Here is a 26,519-nt window from a genome sequence, read left to right on the forward strand (position 1 = left end):
TAACTGTCAAAGAAGAACTCTTGTCACTTGGGTCAAACAAAACCTGTTTGTTCCTTGTCGACATTGCAGTAGCTTCTAATGTTAGCATGCCACAACAATCTGCTGTCAACAGTTACCACCAGAAATAGAATATTTGGGAATTAAATAATGACACTGTCCTGTTTGTAGCATTTGAATAGTCCCTCCCCGTTAAGAATGAGATGTCTTTTTGAAATTCCTGGGTGTTGGTGCATGTTGACTTTGTTATTTACTGTTAAATTATTTAAAGTGATATCACTGCTGTATTATGTAGAGCTATATTACTGCTATATTACTGCTATAGCATGAAGTGTGATATCATTATCATGCTACATTGCTTTGTCATTATGGAACTGCCAACATATAGATCTATAATCCTTCTGTCATATAGAGCTATATTTCTGCTGTGTCATATAGAGCTATATTTCTGCTGTGTCATATAGGGCAATATTCCTGCTAGGTCATATAGAGCTATATTCCTGCTGTCTCATAAGGAACTAAATTCCTACCGTCATGTATGGCTATTCCTGTGTGTCAAATCTAAAGTCTGTAACACTTCAAGACTGGCCTGACATTTCTGTGAATGAAACCCCTTCCACTTCCCATGGTTCTGTTCTATATCTGTCCTTTTGAAAGGTCAAGGTCATATTGAACTTTAAAAATCATTGAGTAACCACAATGTTAATTCCAGAAGGAAGATGGATCTATAGGCATTTGTTAAGGTCTCCCTGAACTACAGCGTTTCTGAAGAGCCTGATAATGAGACGAAGTAATTAAATCATGTTTGATCAGTTGTGAATTCTTGAGATGATCCCCTTGTGATCGTAGACTTGTGTCTAATGGTGTTATTTCCCACGATTCTCAGACATTGCAGGAAGATGGGTGGGGGACCGGAGTTTGAATCGATGCTGCAGAGCTATTATGGCGGATGCCACACCAATCAAGGGGCATTTGGTCTTAACTCATTTATTAGTGGGCTACAGTCAGCTGGTTGGAGCATCTAGGCTGCTGTCGAAGCTCGGGCAGTACAACATGAAGCATTTGTTGTTAGACCAGTAGCTCCCAGAGACTTTAGTTGATGATTATCTATAAATAGCTGTCCGTCCAGTAAGAGGAAATATATTCCCTTGTATTGGAGAGTGGGGTTCAATATCTGGTGAGGTTGAGTTGTATGGTGTGTTGACATTAAGCCCTGCCAAGGCAGTTCTAGATGCCTACAGCAGGGACTGGTGTATTCGTTGTGCTGATGAGGCAGACAGTTCTACTGTACCATTGATAAATTGATTTGAGGTCGGAGGTCACAGCTGCTCAGCAGTATTTGCACATGCAGAATACATATGGCCTCTGAATACTCATCACACAACATAGCATAGCATTATTGTTGCCACAGTCATCGCATGTTCACATGTGCCGTGGGTAGAATTCATTAAGATCTCACCTGTACTGAAGGAAAATTCATTTCAATGGATTACTCATCGCAATCGGTTAACATACTTTCTGTGTATTCTTTTCCTGGGTTTGAAGTTCCATGTGTAGTGTTCTTCCTGTCTGGTTTATATATCCCATGCTAATCGTAAATTTTGTGTTGTGGTTGTACAAGACGGGTGTGGTGTTCCATCACTGTCATGCACGTCTGTGTAACATAAGGAGGCATTGCCCACTGAATCCCTCATTTTACAGGCAATGAATTGTTATCAAGGTGGAGGAGATTTTTATTGATCTTTGTTTAATAGAATTGGTCTGTGGTGTAATTAAACCCCTTTGGATTGTTGTCATGGGAATACCTGACATACACGATTGAAACGAGAGTGAGCATATATTATTTACAAGACTTGTGTGGAGGGGTCGTAATAATGAGTGAATATCGGTCTGTGTCGGTGTTTAAGGGGGATACAGTTTTGTTCACCATGGTAGTAATGTTTTTATCCTCTAACTGGTTTCCACAGAAGATATCACTTAATATATCTCCACTGATGTCACTGGTTACTGTGGTGTTTATTCTTGTTTACAAATTGGATGTCTGGCAGAGTGATGTTTGTTAAATATGATCTTGACCTTGATAAAGCATTTCAATATTCTTCAACGAAAATTAACACTTTGTTGGCAAATATTGGAGTTTTAGATTCTATTGATTTATGTTGACATATTTCATATGAAGACATTCTTGGATGAGAGTCTCTGTATTGTAAATGACTTTGTTCTATGCTGTAAAGGCTGATTTACTTTCATTTTTCATAATGTATTTTGATACAAGATATCAGCTTGATTAGATAAGGAACATTGCAGTTGAAATTGTAAATTGTCTATTTGCCTTTTTGTGATTTTGGGTGATTATCTGCAACATTATCATTTTATGATGTGAAGTGAAAACCATCTACACTTGACTGGGATGGCAGAGAATGGGATGTTTTGTCAAGGGTTGAGCAGGAAACTGTACAACGGATCAATACAACTATGAGGGAGGAGAAAAAATTGCCCGTCCATTGACAGTGAGCATGTATCGGTGATGTCTGTGATCGATGTGGTGAAACTAAGCATGTTTATGTGGGAGCCAGCTCCTGTTCTCGATACAGCCACAGCTCCAGAGCATCTCGTCAATCATGGGATCCACGTCCTTAACTCGGACTGATAACATGCATCTGGTTATGCTACCAGCACAATTGATGACTGAATGCTAACATGTGTTGAAATGAAATGACTAATTTTTCTATCTCTCAAGGAAAACCTAATTAGATGACTGAAAGTCTGGCTAATTCTGATTGACCTGTGGTTGACTTACATTTCCATGTTTGCTGTCTCGATTGTTAGAGGCCATAGGTATAGAGTCGATATCTGTCGCTACGGTTACATGCTCAAATTGTAAAGCCTAGCGATTTATCTACTTCAATATTTACCAGCTGTCTATGTTTCTTAAAGCCAGAGTGCTGACAACTGGTCACAATAAAGTTGTGGTGACAACCTATAGATCTTACTCTGTCAATAAATGTTTGAGACAAACGGGTCTGCCAAAATGCGGAAAAGTTTATGGTATTGTTGGCCAATAAGGCCGAAAGTAGACATTTTAGTAGGCAATTGGAAATCAGTGAATGGAACTGAGCACGATGAGACTGTTCAGGACAGTGGGGATCAATATAAGGCTGAATCAGCATCCCTTCACCCATGATAACCTGGAGGACCTGGAATAGAAACTATTCCAGTTCCTTTGTAAGTCGTTGTAGTATTGATGCAGAGGTGTCTTCCTTCTCACTTACAGTGCCGGATTATTGAGGCAGCAGTTTGTATCATTGCTGAAGCTTTGTACAGTGGTAGCTTCCATCACACAGAATTGTGATGCTAGCAATTCATTGCCTCGCAGTTGTATTGTTAACGTAGCACTTACCAATATTTCTTTTATTTTACGTCAGTCTGTACTTAATCATGCTGAATCGTCCAGTGACTGACGTAAAAAACATTGATTGACTGTATTTGTGATGCGATGATGTGTAACAACCATACGCTGAGCCCCAATAGTTGCTTCTTGTAACAACTGGTTGCTTGAGACTAATTCTGCTTGAATCTGTATGGATTTAGTAGTAGGTCTGAATTTGTTATTGGAAGACCACGTTATTGCTGTTTATAAAATTGGTGTATTTTTTGCCACATCAATTACTAATTTGTCAAATAAATGCCAGATTTTGTTAAATTCATATCTGAAGTGAATAAATGCTATGAACACAAGTAAATTATTTATTTTATTGTATCATTTTCATCCAGTAAGCACATTTTGAAACAGATACTCACCAAAAATAACCTGTTATTAGAAGTAATGGACAACCCAGACGGTGTGTACCCTTCCAGTATTTGCGAGCTGGATTGCTGCAGACTAGGATGCCTGTTTGGATTGATGACCGTATTGCATGACACAACTCCTTAAAGTGTACAAATGAAATGCAGAGAAATTTTCTCTTGCCTTGAGCGTTGTCATTTAGTGTGGCAGTGGTTCTGTCTAAATTGAAACAAATTGAATATTCTCACCCACTCAGTTTGCTCATGATCGAAAACGATCTTGCATTCTTAAATGTTTCAATGTTGCTGCATGGAAAAAGGATTGAGAAATGACACCGATTTTATGTGATGTTCCCATTGTGAGTGATGTTTTAGGGACACTTGTGCACGAAAAGCATAAATGTCAAATAATGGCTTGAAGAGAATGGCTAATGTTGTCAGAGCATACAGTACACCATCTGAAGGCAGGTTGACAGAAGCCTGCCGCCTACACGAAGGATGATAATAGGCATATCAAACAAGACCACTTCTACTTTTTGCTTGGTTTGATGCCAGCACAGTGGACACAATTAGAAAGTCAATGATGACAGACCGTGAGCGCAGTCCATGCCAGCGTGAATGAGAGTCGAGGAAATAGTGGAGGTAGTTATTTAACACATGGGTAGTAAAACAGCAAAGGCTGCTGGGAAATGACAACTTGATATTGGTCCGGCGACGTCGGTGGCTACAGTGGCGGCAACAGCAGCTCCTGGTGGAACATTGCCATCCCTATATGCCCCAGGGTAAACCCATCTCGGTATAGATCTTGGTCAGGGCTTTTAATGGCATGTGTGTGCCTGAGAGAAAGACCAAATCATATCCAATCATGGAGTACGGCTTAAGTGTGTTGAAATGTGTGATTGTATCTACGTATTGGCATTGCCTGTTTTCTGCTTGTGCTGGCTGATGTCCATGTTGACGATCAAGCTGCTGCGGACGACAGCTGATGGGACTTGCCATTTCTTCTGATCGATGAGGGTGTTTCAGCACCGTCTTCAACCCCCCTTTCCCCCATCACCTTCTTCAGTAGCTGCTCATGAAATACAGCGTCATTCCTGCTCTGAGATAATCATCACAACAGCTCTTCTCTTTCTTGAGTCAATGAGATAATGTTAACTTGATTATCACCTAATGATGAGAATACTATCCAAGTAGTTTGACTGTTGACAAAGAGTTAATGTGTTCCCATTGGCTTAAAACATGCTCCTAGGTTCTACTATGCTGTTGTCAGTCAATATACTGTGTTATAGTATACTGGCTGAGGATATACTGACCCCTAGAACAAGGTGCTGCACGATAATATACCAGTGTGTTGTAGTATACTGGCTTAGAATATTCTGACCACTCTAACAGTATAAAACACAGTAACACTGTAAAAGTAACAAATGTGTTACAGTATACTGTTGTATACTGTACCCAATCCTCATTTTAACCTGCGGTATTCAGCCTGCCAGGTGTTGTAACACCATGAACTAAGACTAACCCCCAACATGCAGTATTCATCCACATCATATGGTATAACTTGCAGTTTTCCCTGCCATGTGTCCTATGGGAAGAACACATCCTGATATATTTACCATGTACTTCTCACAGACAACTCTGGAATTGCCATCTTGTTTATTTTGTTAGCAAGCCATGATGTCATCAGTTGTAATGTTGGTGTATATCAGTTACTAGGCCATGTACCATATGTTGGGTATGCAGATTTATATCATGCAGATCTAAACAACACATTGTGTTATCTCAGCGAGAAACAGACTTCTCGTTATTGTCAAAACTGGAAAAAAGCATCAAGTCATTTGTTTGATGCTCATCTTGGCATTAAATGTAATCAGTTACATTTTTCTTAATGTTTACTCCTGAGAAAATATCAGAAACATCAAAACATAACTGCTTATAAAGAAGATGATATTGGATATAGATATATGCATGACAGAAGATATGATCGATTGTTTATTTTGATATTTTTTCTTTTCAGGTTTTGGGTTTGTCACGTTTGAACAAGAGGATGTAGTAGAAAAAATTTGTGAAATACATTTCCATGAAATCAACCAGAAAATGGTGAGTCATCATTTAACTGATGGGTTTGGTAGAGCAAGGGAGCTAACCCCTGTCCACAAACTTCATTTCACAATGAGCAAACGTTTTATTGCATTTCTTGCAAATTGTTATATCGAATTATGAATACTTTAGTTGAAAATGATCTTTATTGGTAATAAAGTGTTATTTTTTCTAATTTGATAAAAAATCAATAAAAATAAAAACAAAACTAGAGGATGGTAGTATTACTTAAGAGTGATCAAAATTTGATGAATCCATGGAACTTGTGTAAGTCCTTGTGTGTAGAGCTCCAGAAGTTTTACTTTTTACATTAGGGTTATGTCAAAGTATCCTTTCTTTCATGCAATTTAGAAAGATTTATGTATTTTGAATATTTTGGTATTATTCTATTTTTAAAAGATTCTGTTTGTGACACTTTTTATGGCAATTTTTGTTGACGTTTTCAGGTTGAGTGTAAAAAGGCCCAGCCTAAAGAGGTTATGTTGCCAACACAACTGGCAAGGGGGCGTGGCCTGGCTCGGGGAGCTTATGGTAGGTACCGCTGTTGTTGTCTGCACCTCTGGACATCATCCCCTTGTACCAGTGACCTTTGGCCTCTGTTTCCATGGCAACCAGTTTTGCATGCTACTTAGATGAAACATAGCCATAGAAGTTTTTTCCTAGACTAAAGTTAGCAACGTGATTTTGTGTAGTCTTCATCACCGGGAAATTGTTGTTTAGAAGAGCCATATGTTAATTCTAGCATGGTAGTCATGGTAACACTGGTGGCGGTGGTTTACACAAGGGAGACTACTCTCTTGTACTTCTACGTACGTATTAGACATGGCATTTTTTCTCTTTAAGTAGATTTGTTCCTACTACTACTGGCACGCTCACTAAGAGCCAAATAAAGGTGCAAGGGGCACAATGTCCGTCCTCTTCTAAACACATGCCAGCCACTTCGCTTATACACACCATATTTCACAGCAGACATAGTTCTGAGTTTCTGACTTGTTTTCTTACCACGAATCTTGTAGCCTGAATATAATAGCCGTTTGTACGTACGTAAGTACATCAGCAGTGATTGGCCGATATCCAGCACTACCAGCCATTCAACCTCCACCAATGGAGTATGTTGACCAGTGAATTTGTCTGTCATATTGTGCACTACTATCAAGTCTTAGGCCATGAACCTGTTGTGCTCATCTTGGCCACACATTCCTGTCCTGACATCCAGTGTGCTTATGTGCTCTACTGCCATTAAGACTGTTTCCCTTTTTTCTAATGATTCTGTAGTGACTGAAGAAGGAGAGGTCGTATGGGAAATTCCCAATGATGTTGTCGGTCTGCCGGAGCTGTGTAAGTTGCACTTTTGGCCGAGCAAGCAAGCCAGCAAGCAAGCGAGAGCGAGCAAGCGTCCACCAACCCCTACCCTGCTAAGCTCCCAAGCTGCTCCCTGTTCTGCTTGCTTCTTCTCTGCTTACCTATCCATATGTCAACCTGTGCATGTCACTTTCCACTGTCAACACTCGGACTAACCGTCTAATTTCACAGGCTAACCATTTCTGTATGTTTGTATGCTTTTGCTAATGCTTTATGCTTTGTGCTTATGCCTGCTTCTAACTGTGTAACGGTTCTGTCAATTTCATGTTTACAGTAAGGATCAATCATTTCTACTCTTCAATTTTAAAACCCTAAATTTCTGTCAACCATTCAAATACAACTTTAATTTCTTTACTAGAATAACATTTTATAGTCTTTCCCTTTCATTAATGATATTTTGATGAAAAATATTCTCTATGACTAGTTATTCCATTGATATCTCAAACTTGTTAGTCTTTACTTAGAGCTCTGCCGCTCTTTGAATACTTACATGAATCCCATTTGAGCATGCGTAATGTAACTTACTTGAAGATTGTCCAAAGATAACTGCATGTTTTATGTCTTGCTATGCATGATTGTTTTGGTGTCCACGGCTTCTGCTTTTCACACGTGTGAATCGTTGCCATGGAAACGCCACACCTTTCTCACTTCTGAAACATGAGAAACCTTTGAAGGAGATCATTACAAATAACCAACAGCAATATGATTTCAGTTGGTAAAGTTGGATTAGTGTGTTGCTTGATTATTTTTTTTATTTTTTTTATTTTTTTATTTTTTTTATAATTTAATAAGTATATTTCCTTGACCATCTGTAGACCATGTGTATATAGAATTACAAGTGTAGAGAGAAGAAGTAGGACCGAGGGTGACCTGCATGACTCCACTCGGGACTCAAACTGCATGTATTTCTTCAGTTCTGTTTCCAACTTTGACTGCTTAACGTTGCCATGCCGATTGCCTTGCGGGACAATGCATATGTCACAATCTGTGCCTGAATCTCTACTGCCTGTCGGATCCCTGCCTGTGTACCTACTTCATTTTTACTTTCCAACCCTTTGTCCCAGAAACAATCAATCCTGATACTGTAGTCTTTAAGACTATCTATATTTTGAAGTGTTAATATATTAGTAATGGATATATTCATCATCTGTATACAGTTATTAATTTAATTTGATACTGACTTGCATCGTGCATAGACCTAATTGCTGCATATGGATGACCGTAATGAGAATATGTGCAGCCATTGTAGTTATGCCCCTTGTTTGATTGTGTGTTGTTAGGGAAGTAATACCGAATGTAGCTTTGAGTTTGGAACTTGCATGAAAGTAGCCTCAAGAGCTGTGGTCAGGCCTGTGAAATAACAACCCTGTTTATGTAATGGCATCAAGACAAGCATGACAGTACAGGTAGTAACTGGTATAATCTCCTGCTAGAATAGCCTTCCAACTTCCTCAGATCTTGAAGAACAAGCATTATAGTGCATGTTTCTGTTGCTACTGTGATGGCAGTGCCCTGGTTGACACTGCTCAGGTTTGTTGCATAATTAATAACGGAGCTATATTAACCAACCTTCATTCATATCAGTTATCCATTAACCGTTAACACAAAGAATTCAAGCTTTGAACATAAGGTTTGACTTGAAGTAATGTCTGTTCTTAATGTTTGTGAATGTTGTGTTGTGTGTGTGTGATTGCGGCATGTAGTGACATGTTTCCTCTCTCCCTGCAGGTTACCTTCCTACCGGCTTCCCTGGGTTTGCTGCGGCAGCTGCTTATGGCCGAGGGTTCCCTGCCTTCAGCCCAGCGGGGTACTACTACCCTGGGATGACAACAGGTATGGAGCTGTTGCAACTGGCGTCGTGGTACCCAGAGTCTCATTTAGGATTCTAGATATGGCCTAGTTAAGGCAGCGGGTTGTTGGCCTGTGGCTGACCGCCGTGCTGCTCGGCACAGAGCAATATGTGGAAGGTGCGACTGTTCTTTATGCAAGACGATTTTTAGACATATCAACTCGGGATGAGAGGAAGACGGAACCAGATGGACCTGGTGATGTTGTCCATGCGTCGAATCAATGGTCGTCCTTTGAACGTGGATCTCGTTCCCGATGAACGAACGAACAGTCAGCACAGACCAATCCAGACGACCTCGGGAGACCTTCAACGCTCCATCAGACTAACCCTGTTTAATTATACTACCCCTTTTGCCAAAATTTGCGCTGCTTTAAGATTGTCCTTACCCAACGCCAAATAAGATTGAATTCTCTCTGTTGTCCATGGCTTGCTGTGATCAGACTAATTAAAATACTCAAGCGATAATCAAGGGATACGATGGAGAGGCCTTTGTGATAAAAACGTGGCATTTTATCAACGCTATCCCTCAGGGTTCTCCCAACTGTGATACTAGACTATATTCGTGTTGATCAAAACTGTTTCAATATTGAAACAAAAGCTAATTTATGCAATTTATATCTTTATATTGCAAATTTTGAATATACTATTTATTAATTTTTACATTTATTCTCATCTGCGCAAATCCTGCTGATATAGAGCAGGAAGTGGATATGCATTGTGGGTATGGTTGATGGCGTGTTGAAGGTCTAGCAGTGTTCCTGCACTCTCTGATACAAGAGTCAGATATTGTGCCAAACGCCTATTCTTTACTGTCTTGATGTAAATGACCTTTTTGTATATTTTTATTATTTTGGCATTTTACGGTAGCCATTGAAGGCTAAGACTGTTTATAATTGGTTGTGTTTGATCTGTAGTCAATTTGGATTTGATTTTGACTCCAAAATACTGAATCTCATTAAATCTAAGTCTTTATGTGTTGCAATAACAGAACAAGAAAGTCACTGTTAGAGTATATGATTTGGTTCTTGATCGTCTCAATTTTGTTTAGATCTATTTATTGTAGATGAAAAGACTACTGGCTTATCTTTTTTTCTTAGGTTGATGAGTGGTTTGTACGTTGAAGAACGTCATACGACCCTCATTAGTCTGACTTTGTTCAGTAGCTACCGATGCCCAGACTGCATGCAGTATATGACTCTGTTAATGTACATAGGATTGTATGTGTTCTGTGAAGACGGTGTGCCTACAACATTGTGTCCTTCACACATACCCGTCTCCAACGTTCCGGCTGTGCCGGGCGTCCATCCCACCAATCGACTGTCCTGATACACCCAGTCATTGGCAGCCTCACTTTCATCTAGATTCTAGGAGAGTAGGCAGTTTACTGGATAGGTCTTAGGATGTAGACATATTGGCCAATCGGATGTTAGCAAGTTAGATAAGTTCATGACTATTCCAAATTATCATCCATTTGTACGATGACTAGATTTAAAATTAGACATTTTAATGTAGGAAAAATACTGTTATCTCCAACTCCAAGCAGTTGGATACATGGCATTCCTCTGATCGTCCTACTCAAGGAGCCAGCATTTGAACTGGTATTGGAGCCAGCAATGGAGCCAGTATTGGAGCTTGATGCCCCTTCATCCACTGGGTGTGGCACATTAGATGAGCAATCAACAAACATTTTCAAAACACTAAATACCTGTTCATTGATAAGTGATAGGGAATTCTGAAACCCATGTCCTGTGGTTTTAGTACAATTTGCTATTTTTGATACACATATTTTAACCACAATTAGTTATCCTCCAAGTAGTCTCTGGTGACATCTACTATGCTACATACAGGCTCATCATCATTGTGAATGTTAAGACGAAGTCATCCAAAGGACATTGTGACAAAGAATATTTTCAGGGTACTATATTTTTCCTGTGGTTTTCACAAATAATTAAATTTATCAAGTCATCGGTACTTACGATCATATATGTATTCATGCCACTGCTTAATAAACCCAGTATGTTTACCAATATGAAGCAATAATTACCTCCCTTGAACACATTTCAAGGCAGGCCATGCAGAATCGAACAGTGATAGTCGTGGTGATATGTGTTACCATTTTATTGTTATGTATCGTAGTCCTATATTCAAGTCTAGGTATCACTCACTCTGTGCCAAATCGGCAGTTTTAATGTATGCAATAATATTCCTCATAATTGTGTAGATATTGTTACTAAGTATCCTTTCACCTCCACAAAGTTAAATAGACCTGACCCCAAGTCCTCACAGTCCTGGTTTACCATTGCTTGTGACATCTCCAAGGGCAAGTCTATTTGATCTCGAGGGGGTTTAAGGATGTAGTGGCCATCAGTTGGATTGTAGTAAAAATGTAGTGTTGTGTATTGCACAGCTTCCAATAGGTCGAGTCGCTACCACTATAACCTAGGCTTAAGTGCTAACTAGCTGCATAACCAGAACCCATTACACCATCATGATCGTGAATAGCGGTCTATCGAAAATGGCAAATCTTTGCGTGTTTATTTGTCGAGATGCTAGCCTGAAATTACCTTGTGACTTTTGCATGGCAGCTCTCTGGTTAGGTGTGTGGCTTCGACGGGTGTAGCTAGACGTAGATATTTAGGCGGTCATCCTCACTCAGTATTCATTATTAACTATTGTGTTCTGTTTTTCCCTTACCTCCATCTGCCGGAACAACGCGATCAGGGTTACATTTATGACGTATCTGATTCCGGCAGCCTAATTTACCCTATTTTTGAATGTAAGTTATTTTAACATGGCAAAAGTTTTAAAGTGAGATCTTTGAGTCTTAAGAAATGAATCTTTTATTGTAAATATATGTGGAGTATCCACTACTGTTGTTGTCCTTGTTGTGTTTGAATATGGAGAATTATGCTGTACACCCAGATGCACCATGGGATTGGTAGACAGGCTTTAGTTCCTTCTGTCTGTCTGTTCTGTAGCAGTTATCTCCCTTGTTTGAATACTTGAATGTGGAAAATGCTTTTTTGATGGCAGCACAAATTCAGCATAATAGCATACTTACAGCAGGGATGACCATGTCCTTTGCAGTTTTTTCCCCTGAAAGAATGTCAGAATTTTGTGCAGAATAGTTACATAATGTCGCTGTCCTATATTTAACTGGAAAGACAGAAGCGCCAGCTGTATCCCTGGCTCATGGCTTCTTCTTGAAGATGTCTGCCATTGGTTGTCTACCAGTCGCATGGTGCTCTGTTCTGGATTATATGACTTTCTGTGCCAAGATCATGTAAGTGCTAATGTCTAGCCCATCTCAGAAGCCTAGACATACAAACATTGTGGGTATTCGTGTGACTGAACATACGTACGCAAGTGAGCGAGCGAGGGAGGTTGCCATCTGCCGACCTTGACCTTGTCGGCTGGTCATTTGATGAGGTTACTACCAGAGTAGAGAAGTCCCTATAGACCATGCTACATTCTTCACATCACCATTCATCAGCTGTGATGGATTGAATGAATTTTTGAATAAAGAGTTTCATTGGCACTATATCTTGACCTTGTGATTTCTGTGTCCGACCTTGGTCAACAATGGAATACCTCCCTTCATTGTACCTCCTGTTGCATAATGCAATCAGTCCACAGCCCAAGCCCTTCTTCTTTGAGTGACGAGTAGTGTTTGCATGAGTTGTCTATCGAGGCTGTTTGTTTGTTTGCAAGGCAATTTTTGAGGTGATTAACAGCCATTTATTAGTTACATGTGTTTATTTGTCACATGCAGGATTGAACACTACAGCTGCTGCTGCCGCTGCTCTCAGTCTTGGTCCAGCGGGCGTGGCACGTAGTGCGCCTACATCCCGTAGTTCAGTGACTGCTTGTGTCTCCCCCGACTCATATCTTGGTGCAATTACCGGTAGATCACCGGGTAAGCCGCCTCTGCAGTCTTACCTTCTCAGTCTCACTCTAGTTGGTTGCAGTTTTGCCTTAGTGGTTTGTAAGAGGTGTTGTGATTGGCCGGTCTTCTGTGCCAGACCTGACTAACATGCCCTTATGGGAAGATGTGTTTGCATTGCACGTTATGTTTTAAGCTTTACTGTTTTAAGCCAGTTGATTTGCTTTTGTCTTGGCCAGAATCTGATCTTGCACAAATTTATTTGTTGCACATTACAGTGTGTCTTTTTATCACCCCATTTATATTGCCCCTTTATTTTTTTCAAGGTGTTTTTTTTTTTTTTTTTTTTTTTTTCCTTTTCTTTCGCTCCAGTGAAAGGATTTGGCACCTTCAGTAACAGTTCTTGAACAATAAATTTAAACTCAAATCCTAAAACTGACCTTGAATGTGACCCCTATTACTTAGTCTTGAACATGACCTGATCTCGGCCATGAAGAAGCATGCCTGGTTCTGGGACATGTTTCATGAAAGTTGGAGTCTTTTTTTCATGCTACAGTACTGCCCCTAGAATATTATCATTCTATTTTGCCTTGGTGTGATCATATGGTGGTGATATTAATGCGTTCCCTATGTTTGAATACTGAACACTTGTGTGATGTGCCATATATGTGTGTATCACCCGCCTAGCTAGCCAATAGTCTTACAGCTTCTCATTAACCGGGTGCCATGGTACATGGTGGTGTTATTAAATACCGTTGTATAGAAGTTTTAACTTTCTTGCACACTTCTTGCATACCATTTATATTGTTTTCAAAATGATAGTTTTCAAATTTGACAAAATTTGGCTGCAGATTTTGTCAAGTTACTGTTTTTGAGGTGTTTGTATGAGCTTTTTATCTCATGTTATTTATGAGCTCAGGATCACATTGTACATTGTTATCAATATTGTGTTGATTTTGTAAATACTGATGTGTAATTTAACAAAATGTGTTCAATGTTTAACACCTTCCCATGTGCTTTTGCCATTAAAAAAACAATGGCTCTTGTAACTGGGTAATTGTGAAATAAATCCAATTTTGGTGGTCTGCCAGTCGTGGTTTCCCTGGAGTTGCGTCCCCTGCATGTCTGGTATTGTCACGCACACCTCACTGCCTGCTTGTAGTAGCATAGAGTACTGACGACTGTCTGCATGATGTCGTCGGCTAAAAAATCCGGCTCATTTTCAAGCCATTATTATGCTACCATGTATTCTACTAAGTATCATGATCCTTGTTCAAATCTCAAAATTTCTCACTAGAATAATATGCCTACTCTCATCACAAAGCTATGATGATGTCGCCACTTTTAGTTTGACCTGCATGGTCAAACTTTCATGCATGAAAGGGTGGATGCGACTGGTTGTAGCCACCCGATGCATGCTAGGCCTCATCTGATTGGCTGTAGTTGTGTAGATGTAGAATTAGTGTGCTGTGATTTTGTCTAGACTGCTGGACCAGCCCAGGGAAGCCAACATGTCAGATCAAAAATCAAAAACTTGAATCCTATGTAAAGTCTTTCTTCAATATACAAGAGGGACTTTTCTTTCTTTCAAACTGATGAAATGTTTTTAAAAATCTAAAAGATCTTTCTTCGAAAGCAGGAAAGATTTTTTGTTTGAAGTAACTGAAGCCAATTTTGGACCAATCAGATTGAAGTATTTTCTTGTTGTCCTGCTAGGCTTCCCTGGTTATGGCTACTTGCCTGTCCCCGCCACCCCTGGTGAACGAACCACCTCCCCGGCCATATATGCTGACTTTGGTGCTGGCCCTCCCAGTCAGCTGACTGCGGCTGGCATCCAACGGAGTGAGCCTTCGCCCATTCCTATATCGAGCTCGCCCATCCACCGTGACCCAAGTTCCCTGCATCGTAGTTCTGGAATAGGTGGGTACTTCCAGCCATATATTCCTTGACAGCTAGCAGCTCATCTTAACATGCTTGTCTTTTGTAATAGTCTCATCATTAGTGAAATAATATGAAACGGAAATCATGAATAACTTAATATGAAATTTGTAAAACTTTCCTAAAAGAGTTCTTTCTTGCAAATGTTTAGTTCATGTTTTGATGGTGATAGTAATTATGATCATTTGACCATATATGTTGGAGAGTGCATTCTGGTGTCTACACAGCCATGATCTGGCCAAACATGAATTAAAGCAATGGTGTGAACATCAGTATGTACCACCCTTTTATCTGGATAATACAGCTGCTGGAAAACAGAAGTTTATGATATATTTTAATAAATTTGCACATTTCAAAGGACAAAGTCAGAGTTTGAAATCTAGTTTATTAACGGTAAGATTATAGTGGATGTTTTTGTTCGGATAAACTACTGAAAATTATTTAAAATTTTTTTGTTTTAAGAACCATCCCTGATAATAACAAGATGCCTGTGGCCATGTTGAGTGTTTTGCTCCCAGCTTGTTTGCATGCATGCATTGTTTACTGTACGGTCTGTCTGCTCCTTTTCCTTCTGTAGTCAGAAACACTAGATGTAGAACTCACTCAGAAGAAGGAAGTAGGTCTCTTGTATATATGTGGTTAGCTCGCAACTTACACAAGTAGGAGGTACCATGCCAATCTCATTATCATCTGGATGAAGATGTACTTGTCTGTCTTCAATCATTTAGTTTTGTTCAAACAGTTTTTGGAGATTTTGGCTGACGACTCTAAATTGAATCACAAGAATGTTGAAGGTGGAGCATGTACATCATTCTGGTTTTACAAAGCGGACGGCACATACATAACACTATTCCCTTGGTCATTTTCAGAACAAAGCAGTTTATTTTGGATGGAATTAATATTGGCGAAATGTGTCAAGATTCTTGCATTTCAAGATTTTCATAAAATTGATACACAATTTGGGGGTTTTGGGATTTTTTTTAACTATCTAAAGCCTGTTCTTTGCCCACTTTTACTCCAGTCAGAATTGAAGTTAATGGTAATAGTTTAGTATGATGCTTCTGATATAAGTATGTGTATGGAGGTCTGTTTATCTGTAGTTGTGTCTGTGCTGATCTGCAAGTAGACACACAAACATGCAGACAAGATTGTTCCAGAAGGAGAACACACACTCTGCAGAATGGCCTGGAAGATCGTCTTACAGAGATTATTACAGTCTTAACTTGGTAGCACCTGCGCTCATTAGTTTCCACAGTTCTTCCACCAAAATATGGATGTAAGCGTAGAGATTCAACTTCTTTTGTAGATCTTAACTCAAAATAGTCACCAGGCTTCAGTCACTCACTCAAACACTTGGCATCACAGAAGCAGACATGGGCCATTCCTACAGAAAACATGTCTGGTTATTCAACACATGTTTATAAATAATGTTAGGGCTAATGTATACCAGTTACGAATACATCATCCAGAGTGTAAAGCCGGAGTGTCTCTGCAAGTTCGTAATATCAAAGTGAAAACTGTCCGACCTTGACATTGCTGTGCCAGACTTTGCTAGGAGACACTGATCAACTGGAGATCGAACACAACCAGTGTTGATGCTATCTGCAGACCAGCGATTGGCCGAACATCCTGTTCCAGGTGTCACATGACCAACATGGCGTAGAAAATTTTGGGAGGGAGACGATGTTTGCTATTTTGTTATTTGTTTCAGCAGCAGCTGCAACAGCTGCTATGATCAACAACTTTGGCGCCCAGGCGTTCCCGACAGCCACTTCGCCAAGCAGTCGCTCGTTTCCTCCGGCTAACAGCCCTGGACCTATAGATCTGTACACCTCCGGACAGGAGGCCCTGAGCTACGTTCAGGCCACTAGCCCTCAACCCTCGGCTTTTGGGCACAACATTGCTGTCAGTCGGGTAAGTCATTACATGGATGTGCAGCTTTATTCGCTTATTAACAACGACAGACAGTGGTGTGAGAACTCTGAGAAGGCCATTTTTTTTGTGATAATATTATTTTTTGTAAATTGTGTAACTTTGTGAATTTTATGAGTCTCGTTCCTCAAGTTCTCAAATCCTCAAGTCAAGCTGCTGACTGGGAGCCAAGGATTTACAGATCTTCTATAACTTACTTTTATATACTCCCTGCACCATTGTTTGATTTTTCCATTGTGCTTTCACCAGTCTCAGCCAGTGTGATTTGAATGGTGGTGGTCTGGAGTGTTCAGAAACATGGGAATAAATATTTAATTGCAAAGCCAGTGTTTCGAGAACACTTCAGTTTGGAGTTGATGAGATGTACTAAAACACCCAGTACACCAGAATCCCTATTTGCCAGGTCCCTTTTCAGATAGTAAAAATTACGAACCATCAAATTTTTCAGATGAAAATTGAACAGAATTGAATCAGTATTTTTGTTTGGTCTAATATTAACCCAATTTTAGGCTTCAAGACATGAATTCTACTCAATTTATGCGTTTCTCCGTTTTTTGTATTTTTGTCATGATGACTAAGAAATGAGAAATTCCATTCCTGAAAATTGGTTAGCTCCAGGGGTATGAGGGTGCAGGTTACACACCCAACATTTCAGAGATCCAGACCTATACCAGATCAATCTTGTCAAACAAATAAACTTTTACTGAATGCAACTGGAGCCCTTTGTGTTAGTTGCTGGTGTGTTGGGTGCTAAATGTCCATGTGTCCAGTTGACTGTATGTTTACTGTACGTACCAACTGTTGTTGTCCCCAGGGGCCTCTGATTGCGGCAAGCTTCCAAAATGGCTACCATTGAGGTGTCGCTCCTACCAGGTACTATATGCCAGGATGATCTCGTCCTGTAGCGTAGCAACCAATGTCTACTAGAAAAGTCAGAACCAACTTGCATGAATTTGTTGAACATTACACTGTATATGAAGTCAAGTAAGATTGCATGAGACACTGCAATGACTGGTGTTGAGGTACAGCATCCTCTCACATTCCAGGAATCAACAAATTTGGTTTGAAACAGCTTGCCGTCATATTTTTCTAGATACGCTGTGATACGACTGAAAGAATGTTTAGAGCAGTGTTAAACTATACTATCTTGCCTCAACGAAGTTATGAGTTTTATTTCCAGCTGTAGTGTAGAACAAGTCGAATGTGTTAGTTCCAGAAGAACACTTGCACACCTGTGTTACTATCACCCTTACTTTCCTGATTATCTCCCCTGCATGTCATGGTGCATATAGAGACACCCACCCTATAGATGGGACAGTTGGACAAAATAAGAGGTTCATATCAACTATGCTGGACTTAGTTAGGGATATTGGTATGTATAGGATTGATATTTTATCAGTGTGTCAGAAAATACATAGATCATTATTCATAATTTAAAAATTTAGATGTATCCCTAACTTTTTGTCCAGCATAGTTGGGGCTTATAGAATGTTCAAATTTGGATTGACAGTGTTTCATAGCAAGTATCAAAAAACAAATTCATAAGTTTGGGGGGGTTACTACATGTTCACGAGTCAGACTTTTGATTTTGAGTTGTCTGTCCCTGAAGTAGGATAAGTGTTGAGGTAGTCTCCTCTGCTTGATCCCAGTGACTATGCTGCTTCCATTCAGTAGGTAATATGTAGATAGAAAATGTTTTGTGGCAGTTGAAAAACAATCATATATATTTTTTCTTCTGCAGTATTAAAAAAAACAGTATACTGGCAAAAGATGTTTGATGTTTGTAATATACAATCCACATAGCAATTTCCTGAGTCTAAATTACTTTACAGAAATCCTACAGTTTGCATAAATTAGTCTGATGTTCAATTCTTTTTGTCAGATTCATTGTTAACATTTTAATGAACCAGTATGACGTGGATAGCATTTAGGAACAAGCTATTGTTAGCATTTATGATGTAGCTTACCTGTGTTTTATCTTCCTTTCAGCCCAGCTTTGGAGCATCAATGCTGACTGGTCAGAATTTTTGAGGTGAAAGACCGAAATCTTCACCAGCCGCAACAACATGTGGACGATGTCGCTACGACCAAGACACTGTTGCCAAGGCCTGATGCAACTCTCGTCACTATGACGACTTGACTTTGAGGTCATCCTATACTATTCATGTCATACGTATTGTTCATTGTCATAAGTGGTATTGTAAATATTTTTGCGTAAGGTTAATGATGTTGCCTCTGGTTTTCACTGTGAAATACCCATTTTGGGGTCCTCTTATTGGTTTATTTTCTAATTTTGACTTGTTTATAACTTGTCTAACGTCCATGTTATAAATGTTGTGTAGATGTAGTTAGCTGTAGACATTGTAGACATATTGCCGAGCTCTGTCATTCATACGCTGACATGGCTCGTGATCTGAGCTCATACGTATGTTTGCTGTAGTAGATTACCAGTTAACATTTCGTTATTTTGTTTTTATACCAATTTTTATTGTGTTCATGACATTAAAACCAAGATCTTATATTTTCATGGATTTTAAGAAGAAATGTTACTGTATTTATTTTTAGCATTAGCTGGCTTGTTTTTTTCCGAGATTGCACCGTTGGTCGATATAGACTGCCTGTTGCCAAACTCCACAGGGAGTAATTCCATTTGAAGGCTACTGTTGATTAGGTAATAACAACCCCTGCATAACGCCTTCGGGCTTGCACAGTTAGAGCGTAGAGTAGGAAAGAAAAATGTTCACTCAAACATTATGTAGATGTTTTTAATTAGTAAGCTACATTTTTGACAAATTTACACTGATAGCAATACAATTGTATAAAGTTGTTATGATGAAACTGTTACTTCATGTTGGTGGGCATCGCCCTTGTTTATGCAGTGTATATTATAATTTGGCATGTATAATATTCGAATTTTACTCAAATTGGCAGGTCCATACTTATACTATTTTAGCAGTTGTTTTAATGGTTGTTTACAAGCATGGACATATTGTGATTCTCAACCTTGATGGCGTCGTCTCAGTTCAATTTTACACTTCATAGATTTATCTTCCTCGCTATTTTGCATTATGACTGTTTACAATGTAGCTATTTTTTTGCTTTTTCTTTTAACAATTTATTTTTTTAGAAATCCCACCATATAAATTCATTACAAGACATTTTATTTTTATGACGTGACATTTCACAACTGCAAATGAAGTCGAAATATTTATGAAATGTTTTTCAACCACTTGTCCAAAACCTGTGTTTTCATCTTCCATCACTTGAAGTTCTGAACAATCGAAGATCAATTATTTCTCTACTTTTTTTCCTGTTACCATTTTTTAACAATGTTTATTTTTCAATTATTGCCAGAGTTTATTTTTATGGAAGGACATTTTACTTAAATACCTAAAGTCTCCCTATGTTGTTTTCGCCCCACTGGAGGAAGTCGTGTCTCGAAACTGCATTCTGTCTGTGACTACCATTCCTCTCTCTGTCCTCAAACCACCAGAAAAATTACATTGGTGACCTCAGTCTTGGCAGGACAGTCTTCAAGACTCAATAGTTCCATCTGATGCCCCATCAGTTCATTGAATTTAGAGCTAAGGCTATGTGCATCATTCGTGCATTTGATCATTTATATGATTTATATATGAGCGTATGCAAACTGGGCAAGGTCATGTTATGAGGACAGATGCTGTGTGCCACCTATAGCATGTCACCTTACAATGGTGTTGCCAAATGAGAATTACCTTGGTGTTACGACGTGATAGGTGTTACCTGATGAAAGTAATTGTATGGCATATGGATACAGGTCTTGCGATGGTTTAAAGGAATGGTAGGGCAGGAAAAAGGTGTACAGGGTATTCATCCCCCTCCCCTCACTCGACGCCGACGCCGACAGCAGTCATGTCACTGATCCCAGTCAGCTGGACTACGTCGTGCACCGCAGGTCCCGCTGCTGCAGCGACGTGTACGTCAGGGACTACGTACTGTGTGTGTAATTATTGCTTCTACTTATATAACACTGTTTACTTGTTGGTTACCTGTGTACAGACATGGATGTTGTGTCAACTGTAGTGTAGGTTTTGATGTGGTTTTCACTGTTTTTGCACTATTGTGTGTGTAAATAAACCCATGTAGTTTGTAGCTCTATGATCTCTCCCACGATTCAAAAAGTCTCTATAAATGTACAAAAACTACGCAACGAACAAGTTGAACCAGTAGATGTTGAAGTAAGAGGTCACTACTTAGCTAGATCCCCACACTAGATAAGCAATGTTAGCACCTACAAGATGGCTGCCGTCCGACTGCCATCTTCCAAATGGCATCATATTCATTGCGATGTGGTTGTAAGAGGATGTATGTGTGGAGCGTCCTTCCTACTCCATTGTTAAGGAGAGTTGAAGATGGAGGCGTTTGTTACAAGTATTTTATCTGGTTAGTCTATGTTTAATTTGTAAATACTGATTTTTACTGTTTTTACCGAAACTTCGGCAGCACCCCTGATTGTCATCTCTTGGTTGTTATTTTTCGTATATTTAAATGCCATGGACAGAGCGGTCCAGTCTTTTCAATTTGGACCTGTGCCGAGGTTGCCATGATGACGGCCACATTCCTCAGGATCTGTAGTTCAATAGTCGTTAGTCGTTAGAGAGGCTCGTTAGCTTCGGTTGAAGATCAGCGCAGTCAGGTCATCCCGTCACTGAAGGTCAAGGTTATGCTGAAGGTCATCTGATGACCTCATCCTTTATTGGCAGGTACATATGTAGACATCGTACTCCCTGGCATTGTATTTTAGCAAATATATTTAAATTATTGGCACAAAGTTTTAATTAGCTACGCCATGACATTGGTCATTCAGCCATGTTTTCATCAGATACATCGAAATTTCTATACCTCTTTGAGATTTTAAATTTAGATAATTATTGAAGCTTTTTGGGTGGAATATCCAGGTGTACATATGTTGATCATTGATAGAAGAAAAGCTAGCTATTTTAGCAGCTAAGACAGTCACCAGTAATCTGTTGCTTTCTGTGTGTACTAGCTAGAAAGACTAAGTAGCTGCTCTGAGCACTATCATGGCCACAGGTTAAACATAGACCAAAATTGATCTGTACATTTTGATCCGAGTAGAGTAGACGATAGTAGAGATGATATCCTTATTGTTCATTAGAACACGCAATAGTTTCTCTTGGATCATTCTAAATTATTCCTTATTGAGATATTGAGATATTTTATTGAAAGGATGTAATTATTTTGTATTTAATTCTACAGACCCATTACATGACATATCAGTTTTCCAAAGTTGAATTAGGTACAGTGTTAGTTATAACAAGTTGTACTTACAGATCTGAACATAGCTATACGTGTGTAGCAGCAGTTCCTAGAGACTGCCAAAAGTCATCCGTCCCAAGTTGATACGTAGCTAGTTACTAGGTAGGAATTGGACATTTTAACTTTTGAAACCAAAGCCTATGAGTGATGCATTTCAGTGGCAAGTACATCCAAAGATGCACCTTTGTATTGATTACCGTGATGTTTATGATAGGATTAAAACAACATTTTTGATCACTGAAAGGCATGGAGATGATTTAATTAAGCAGATATGTCACTTTTGAAATTGACTGAATAGTTGTCACGGAAAGTGTACATAGTCATTGCACAAATGGAAAAGTTGCCCTCAGGTAGTTACAAGTTGCAGTCTCTTACGGAGTGCATCACTAGGATTTGTAGAATATGTACACCAGCTCTGACATGAGGGGTATGGAATCTCAGTTGTCTCCCCTGATCAAACTTCGTGTGATCTGACATCGCTGATCTGTAGGCTAGCTCTAGGGAGAGGTCAAGGTCACACGGCCATAACCTGGATCGCGTGTATACATAGGATGTCTCAATGACTTCTTACAGTGCTTCGTGTGTACAGAACTAAAGAGTGAGTCTGTATAGAGGTGTTTCATACTGTTATTGTTAATTTCCTGTTTTAGACAGAGTACATGTCTCTGCAGCTAATACAACCCTGTTATCTTCCCTACAGGGTATCTTGTTTTGTCGGGGAAAACATTTGAGAAAAGAACATTTTTATGATTTTATTTCCACCTTGTTGCTACTGCTCTTGTTTAGATTGGAGCAACTATTCAGTGTATCCCAAACCACCAACGATTAAACCACACAATCTCCTGTTGAGGGCAACAACTGAGCTGTTATCTACCTCTTGACTCATTAACATTATTTGTAAATAAAACATTGTTCTCGATACACCAACTAACTTGAGCATGTAAAAACCACAACTTGATTACAACAAGGGAAATATCCCAGTCCAATAGTTAGACACTACACGGTATAGTATAGTATGTACTGAGTTGTCTCCCTTGTGGTGTCACATTATCTCCCTTTATAACAGTTACCTATGAGTAAGGCTTGATTGATCTGGGGTTGTTGCCTTGAACAGGACCTGTTTTGCGGTGTAAGCATTAAACCATCGATTAGCTTACCAGTGATTAGTTGAACTTGTTTCCAGTGCAGTCGTGACTGGGGCGATTGTAGTGATTTTTTGTGTGAAATATTCAAGTTTATCAAATGATTGGATGTAAATATTTTGAATGTACTACGCAATCAACTCAGTGCTATTGAAGGGACCAGAGACAGCTGCTCACGAAACGGGTCAAACAAGTTTTAGCATTTTAGATTTTAAATTGTTATCTTGCACAATGTATGAAGTCTTCACAATCATGCAATAAAATTTGTTATAATCTTGATAATAGCAATAATTGGTGGGTATCAATGGACGTTACAGTTGTGATACCACAGCGCCACCTGGCACTGCATTCGTCAGTAGGTCAAGGTCACCCGTAGACATGTGCTCTGTTTATGTGATTTGACCGACTGTGACTTTTGTGTACTAACATGACATGTTGGGCACAGAGCCTGGTCGGAAACTTGTTGTAGATATTGTCGGTGAACTCGTCAGTGCCTACACCCACATTCAGAGCCCAGCCAACGTTAATGAAGGATACAAAATCTCATTTGAAATTTTGATGGTATCAAGGTGACAAGATCTATGTGATGTAATAAAAAATGAAGAAAAAAAACCAATAAAGAGCAAGATTAAAACAAGTACGAAACTAAAAACAAGTAATCCTCTGAACAAATTGAATTTGAAAATATGCCTCTCAATGTATGCTTCAGACCAAATTAGTCATCTTTGCTTTATTGAAATAGAAGTTTTGACAGTGCTGAATGAAGAATCCAGAATGAAGTTAGTATGTATTTTTAAGTGTTTTTTTGGAGCTAGGTGTGAGTGTGGAACACTGATGGCTGTTGATCGACGTAGACATTCTGTTGGTAGGCTTTAATCACCTCTAGATTCTCCAGTCTATGTGAGACAAGGTTTGGTGGATGTGGTCGGTCAGGACTACATTGTCAACACCAACTCCGCAGGAGCAATGGTGTTGCACAGGTCATTGTACTAGTCCTGACCAATCACAGCTCCCCAGTTGCCTGTCGTCGTTTAATATAATCTAGCAACTAGGGTAAACTATTATCTTTGAACAATATTGACAAGTGCCAAAGACCAAGCTGACTTAATATTTTTTCGTGTATGTTTAGCAATAGGTATAACACTTACATGCAGCTAGCATCTGGCTCTACACATCAGCTGATGTTGTACCCCCTCCCCCTCTACCTCCCCCCTTCCCTATGGTGATATCGGCCACTGACATGTACACATCTTGTCCATCGTAACCCATGTATGTCTGACTGCCCAGCCGGCACATTACAGGCCTGTGCCTATTTGTCGTCTGTGGCTCGTGTTTTGTGCACAATTTTTTTCTGAAATAAAAATGGTTGAATCTTTTGCCTGTCTTAGTTTTGATTTAAGTTTATTGTGGATTGAGATTTGTGTGAACATGAACTAATTCTGTTCATGAGGAGATACAGAGTTCTTGTGTGTGCACAGTGTCCTGCACATGCAAGCACACACACTAGGTGATTTGTCAACACCTAAATTTATTTATAAAAGGAATGGCAATAGAAAGTATGCCAATATTGTTAAATATGTCATTGAAAATTTACATGTTTGTTGGAGGATGTCTATTTCACATGCATTTCTTTGTCAGTTTATAAAAATTAATCATAAAGTAAATTTGTAGATGCATGGCCCCTAAAATGTTTTTTTGCATGTGCTGATTCTTTACTGCAAAAAGCATCATACAATTTAGCTCTGTAAAATTTGTTTCCTAAATTCTTAAAGTCATATTATTTTTCAGACATATTGCAGAGCAACACTCCTCTTTCTGCAATGTTCATTTGGTACCACAACAACCTTCAGTCTGTAAATATGACTTCCATCACACAACCAGTAGTCAGCAACATGACTGCCACTTCACAACAACCTGTAGTCAGCAATATGACTGCCATCTCATAACCTGTAGTCATCATTATGACTGCCATCTCATAATCTGTAGTTGGGAATAGACTGCCACTTCACAACAACCTGTAGTCAGCAATACGGCTGCCATCTCACAACCTGCAGTCAGCAATATGACTGCCATCTCACAACATGTAGTCCGCAACATGACTGCCACTTCACAACAACCTGTAGTCCGCAACATGACTGCCACTTCACAACAACCTGTAGTCAGCAACATGACTGCCATCTCATAACCTGTAGTTGGCAATATGACCATCTCACAACAACCTGTAGCCAGCAATATAACAGCTGTATTATCAAAGCCAACTGTAGTCAACAAGCTGTGGTCAGCAACCTGCAGTCACCATTCCTGGTGTCCCACAGCAATATGTGATTGCTGCTATTTCAACGGTTTCGCTGCAAGTAAGCCGGCAAGCTCCTTTATTACAGCTATGTTGAAGGATCATTCACAAACTCACAGGTCAGTGAGGTACCTAGTGGTTAAAGCGTTCGCTCCCCCACTTGCACAGTTTGAGATCAATTAGATCATTGGATGACGGTCCACATGCATTTCATGCCAAACTATAGGTGACCCACAAAACGCTATAGCGTGCGTACACGATACACGATAGTGAAGACAACAGAAATATATATACTCAAATACTTTCACCTTTGTTCCAATGTGTCCCAATGCCAATCCCACTCGCATAGTTTTGTACCCGTTGTTATTCACCTGTGATAGTACGGGACTAAGGTAACTGGTTGCAATCACATATATATATATATGTTACAGTCAATCTGTGAAATCAGTCATTTCACGTAATGCCTAAACGATTTAGGCATTTCGCGTAATGACTGATTGTGATTCGGCATTTCGTGAAACGACTAAAATTTTCAGACATTACGTGAAATGACTGAAATTCGGGGTCAGGCATTACGTGAAATGACTAACAACAATACTCTATTCAATTACAGACCATACATGTTACACTGCATTCGTTTCGCACTTACAATTAAAATCGTGAAGCTGGCTAAAGCATTTACAACTCAAATCTGTTGAAACTGTAGGCTTTGCCATAATACGCACTATATATCATTTATTTTTACAGTTCAAACTATTATTACAGCAGCTTGAACACTTGACTTTATTTTTGAAGCACTTGCAGCGGTTGGTTTGACATTTTTTTATGTCCCGAGCAATTACAGTGAATGAAGCCCTGTCCACCTGAGCTAGACTCCATGTTCACGGCTTGTCTCAAGCTGATGGTCTTCGTTTGGTC

General features: G+C 39.4%; 1 protein-coding gene across 5 annotated transcripts in view; it reads left to right on the forward strand.

The window, feature by feature from the left end:
* Positions 1–24,684, forward strand: part of LOC137256364 (RNA-binding protein Musashi homolog 2-like) — an 87,836-nt gene extending 63,152 nt beyond the window's left edge. The window contains exons 8-16 of one of the 5 annotated variants that reach the window (XM_067794183.1): positions 5,801–5,883; positions 6,330–6,414; positions 7,159–7,221; positions 8,974–9,078; positions 12,867–13,010; positions 14,694–14,897; positions 16,630–16,829; positions 17,662–17,720; positions 18,837–18,925. In XM_067794183.1, coding sequence (XP_067650284.1) covers positions 5,801–5,883; positions 6,330–6,414; positions 7,159–7,221; positions 8,974–9,078; positions 12,867–13,010; positions 14,694–14,897; positions 16,630–16,829; positions 17,662–17,703 — 926 coding nt within the window. In that variant the 3' untranslated portion in view covers positions 17,704–17,720; positions 18,837–18,925. Of the gene's footprint in view, positions 1–5,800; positions 5,884–6,329; positions 6,415–7,158; positions 7,222–8,973; positions 9,079–12,866; positions 13,011–14,693; positions 14,898–16,629; positions 16,830–17,661; positions 17,721–18,836 lie in introns of all 5 variants that reach the window. The other 4 variants (XM_067794208.1, XM_067794194.1, XM_067794202.1 and 1 more) reach the window with 4 other exon arrangements.
* Positions 24,685–26,519: the final 1,835 nt, after the last annotated feature.

Source organism: Haliotis asinina, chromosome 1 (assembly GCF_037392515.1).
Source record: "Haliotis asinina isolate JCU_RB_2024 chromosome 1, JCU_Hal_asi_v2, whole genome shotgun sequence".
Lineage (NCBI taxonomy): Eukaryota > Metazoa > Mollusca > Gastropoda > Lepetellida > Haliotidae > Haliotis > Haliotis asinina.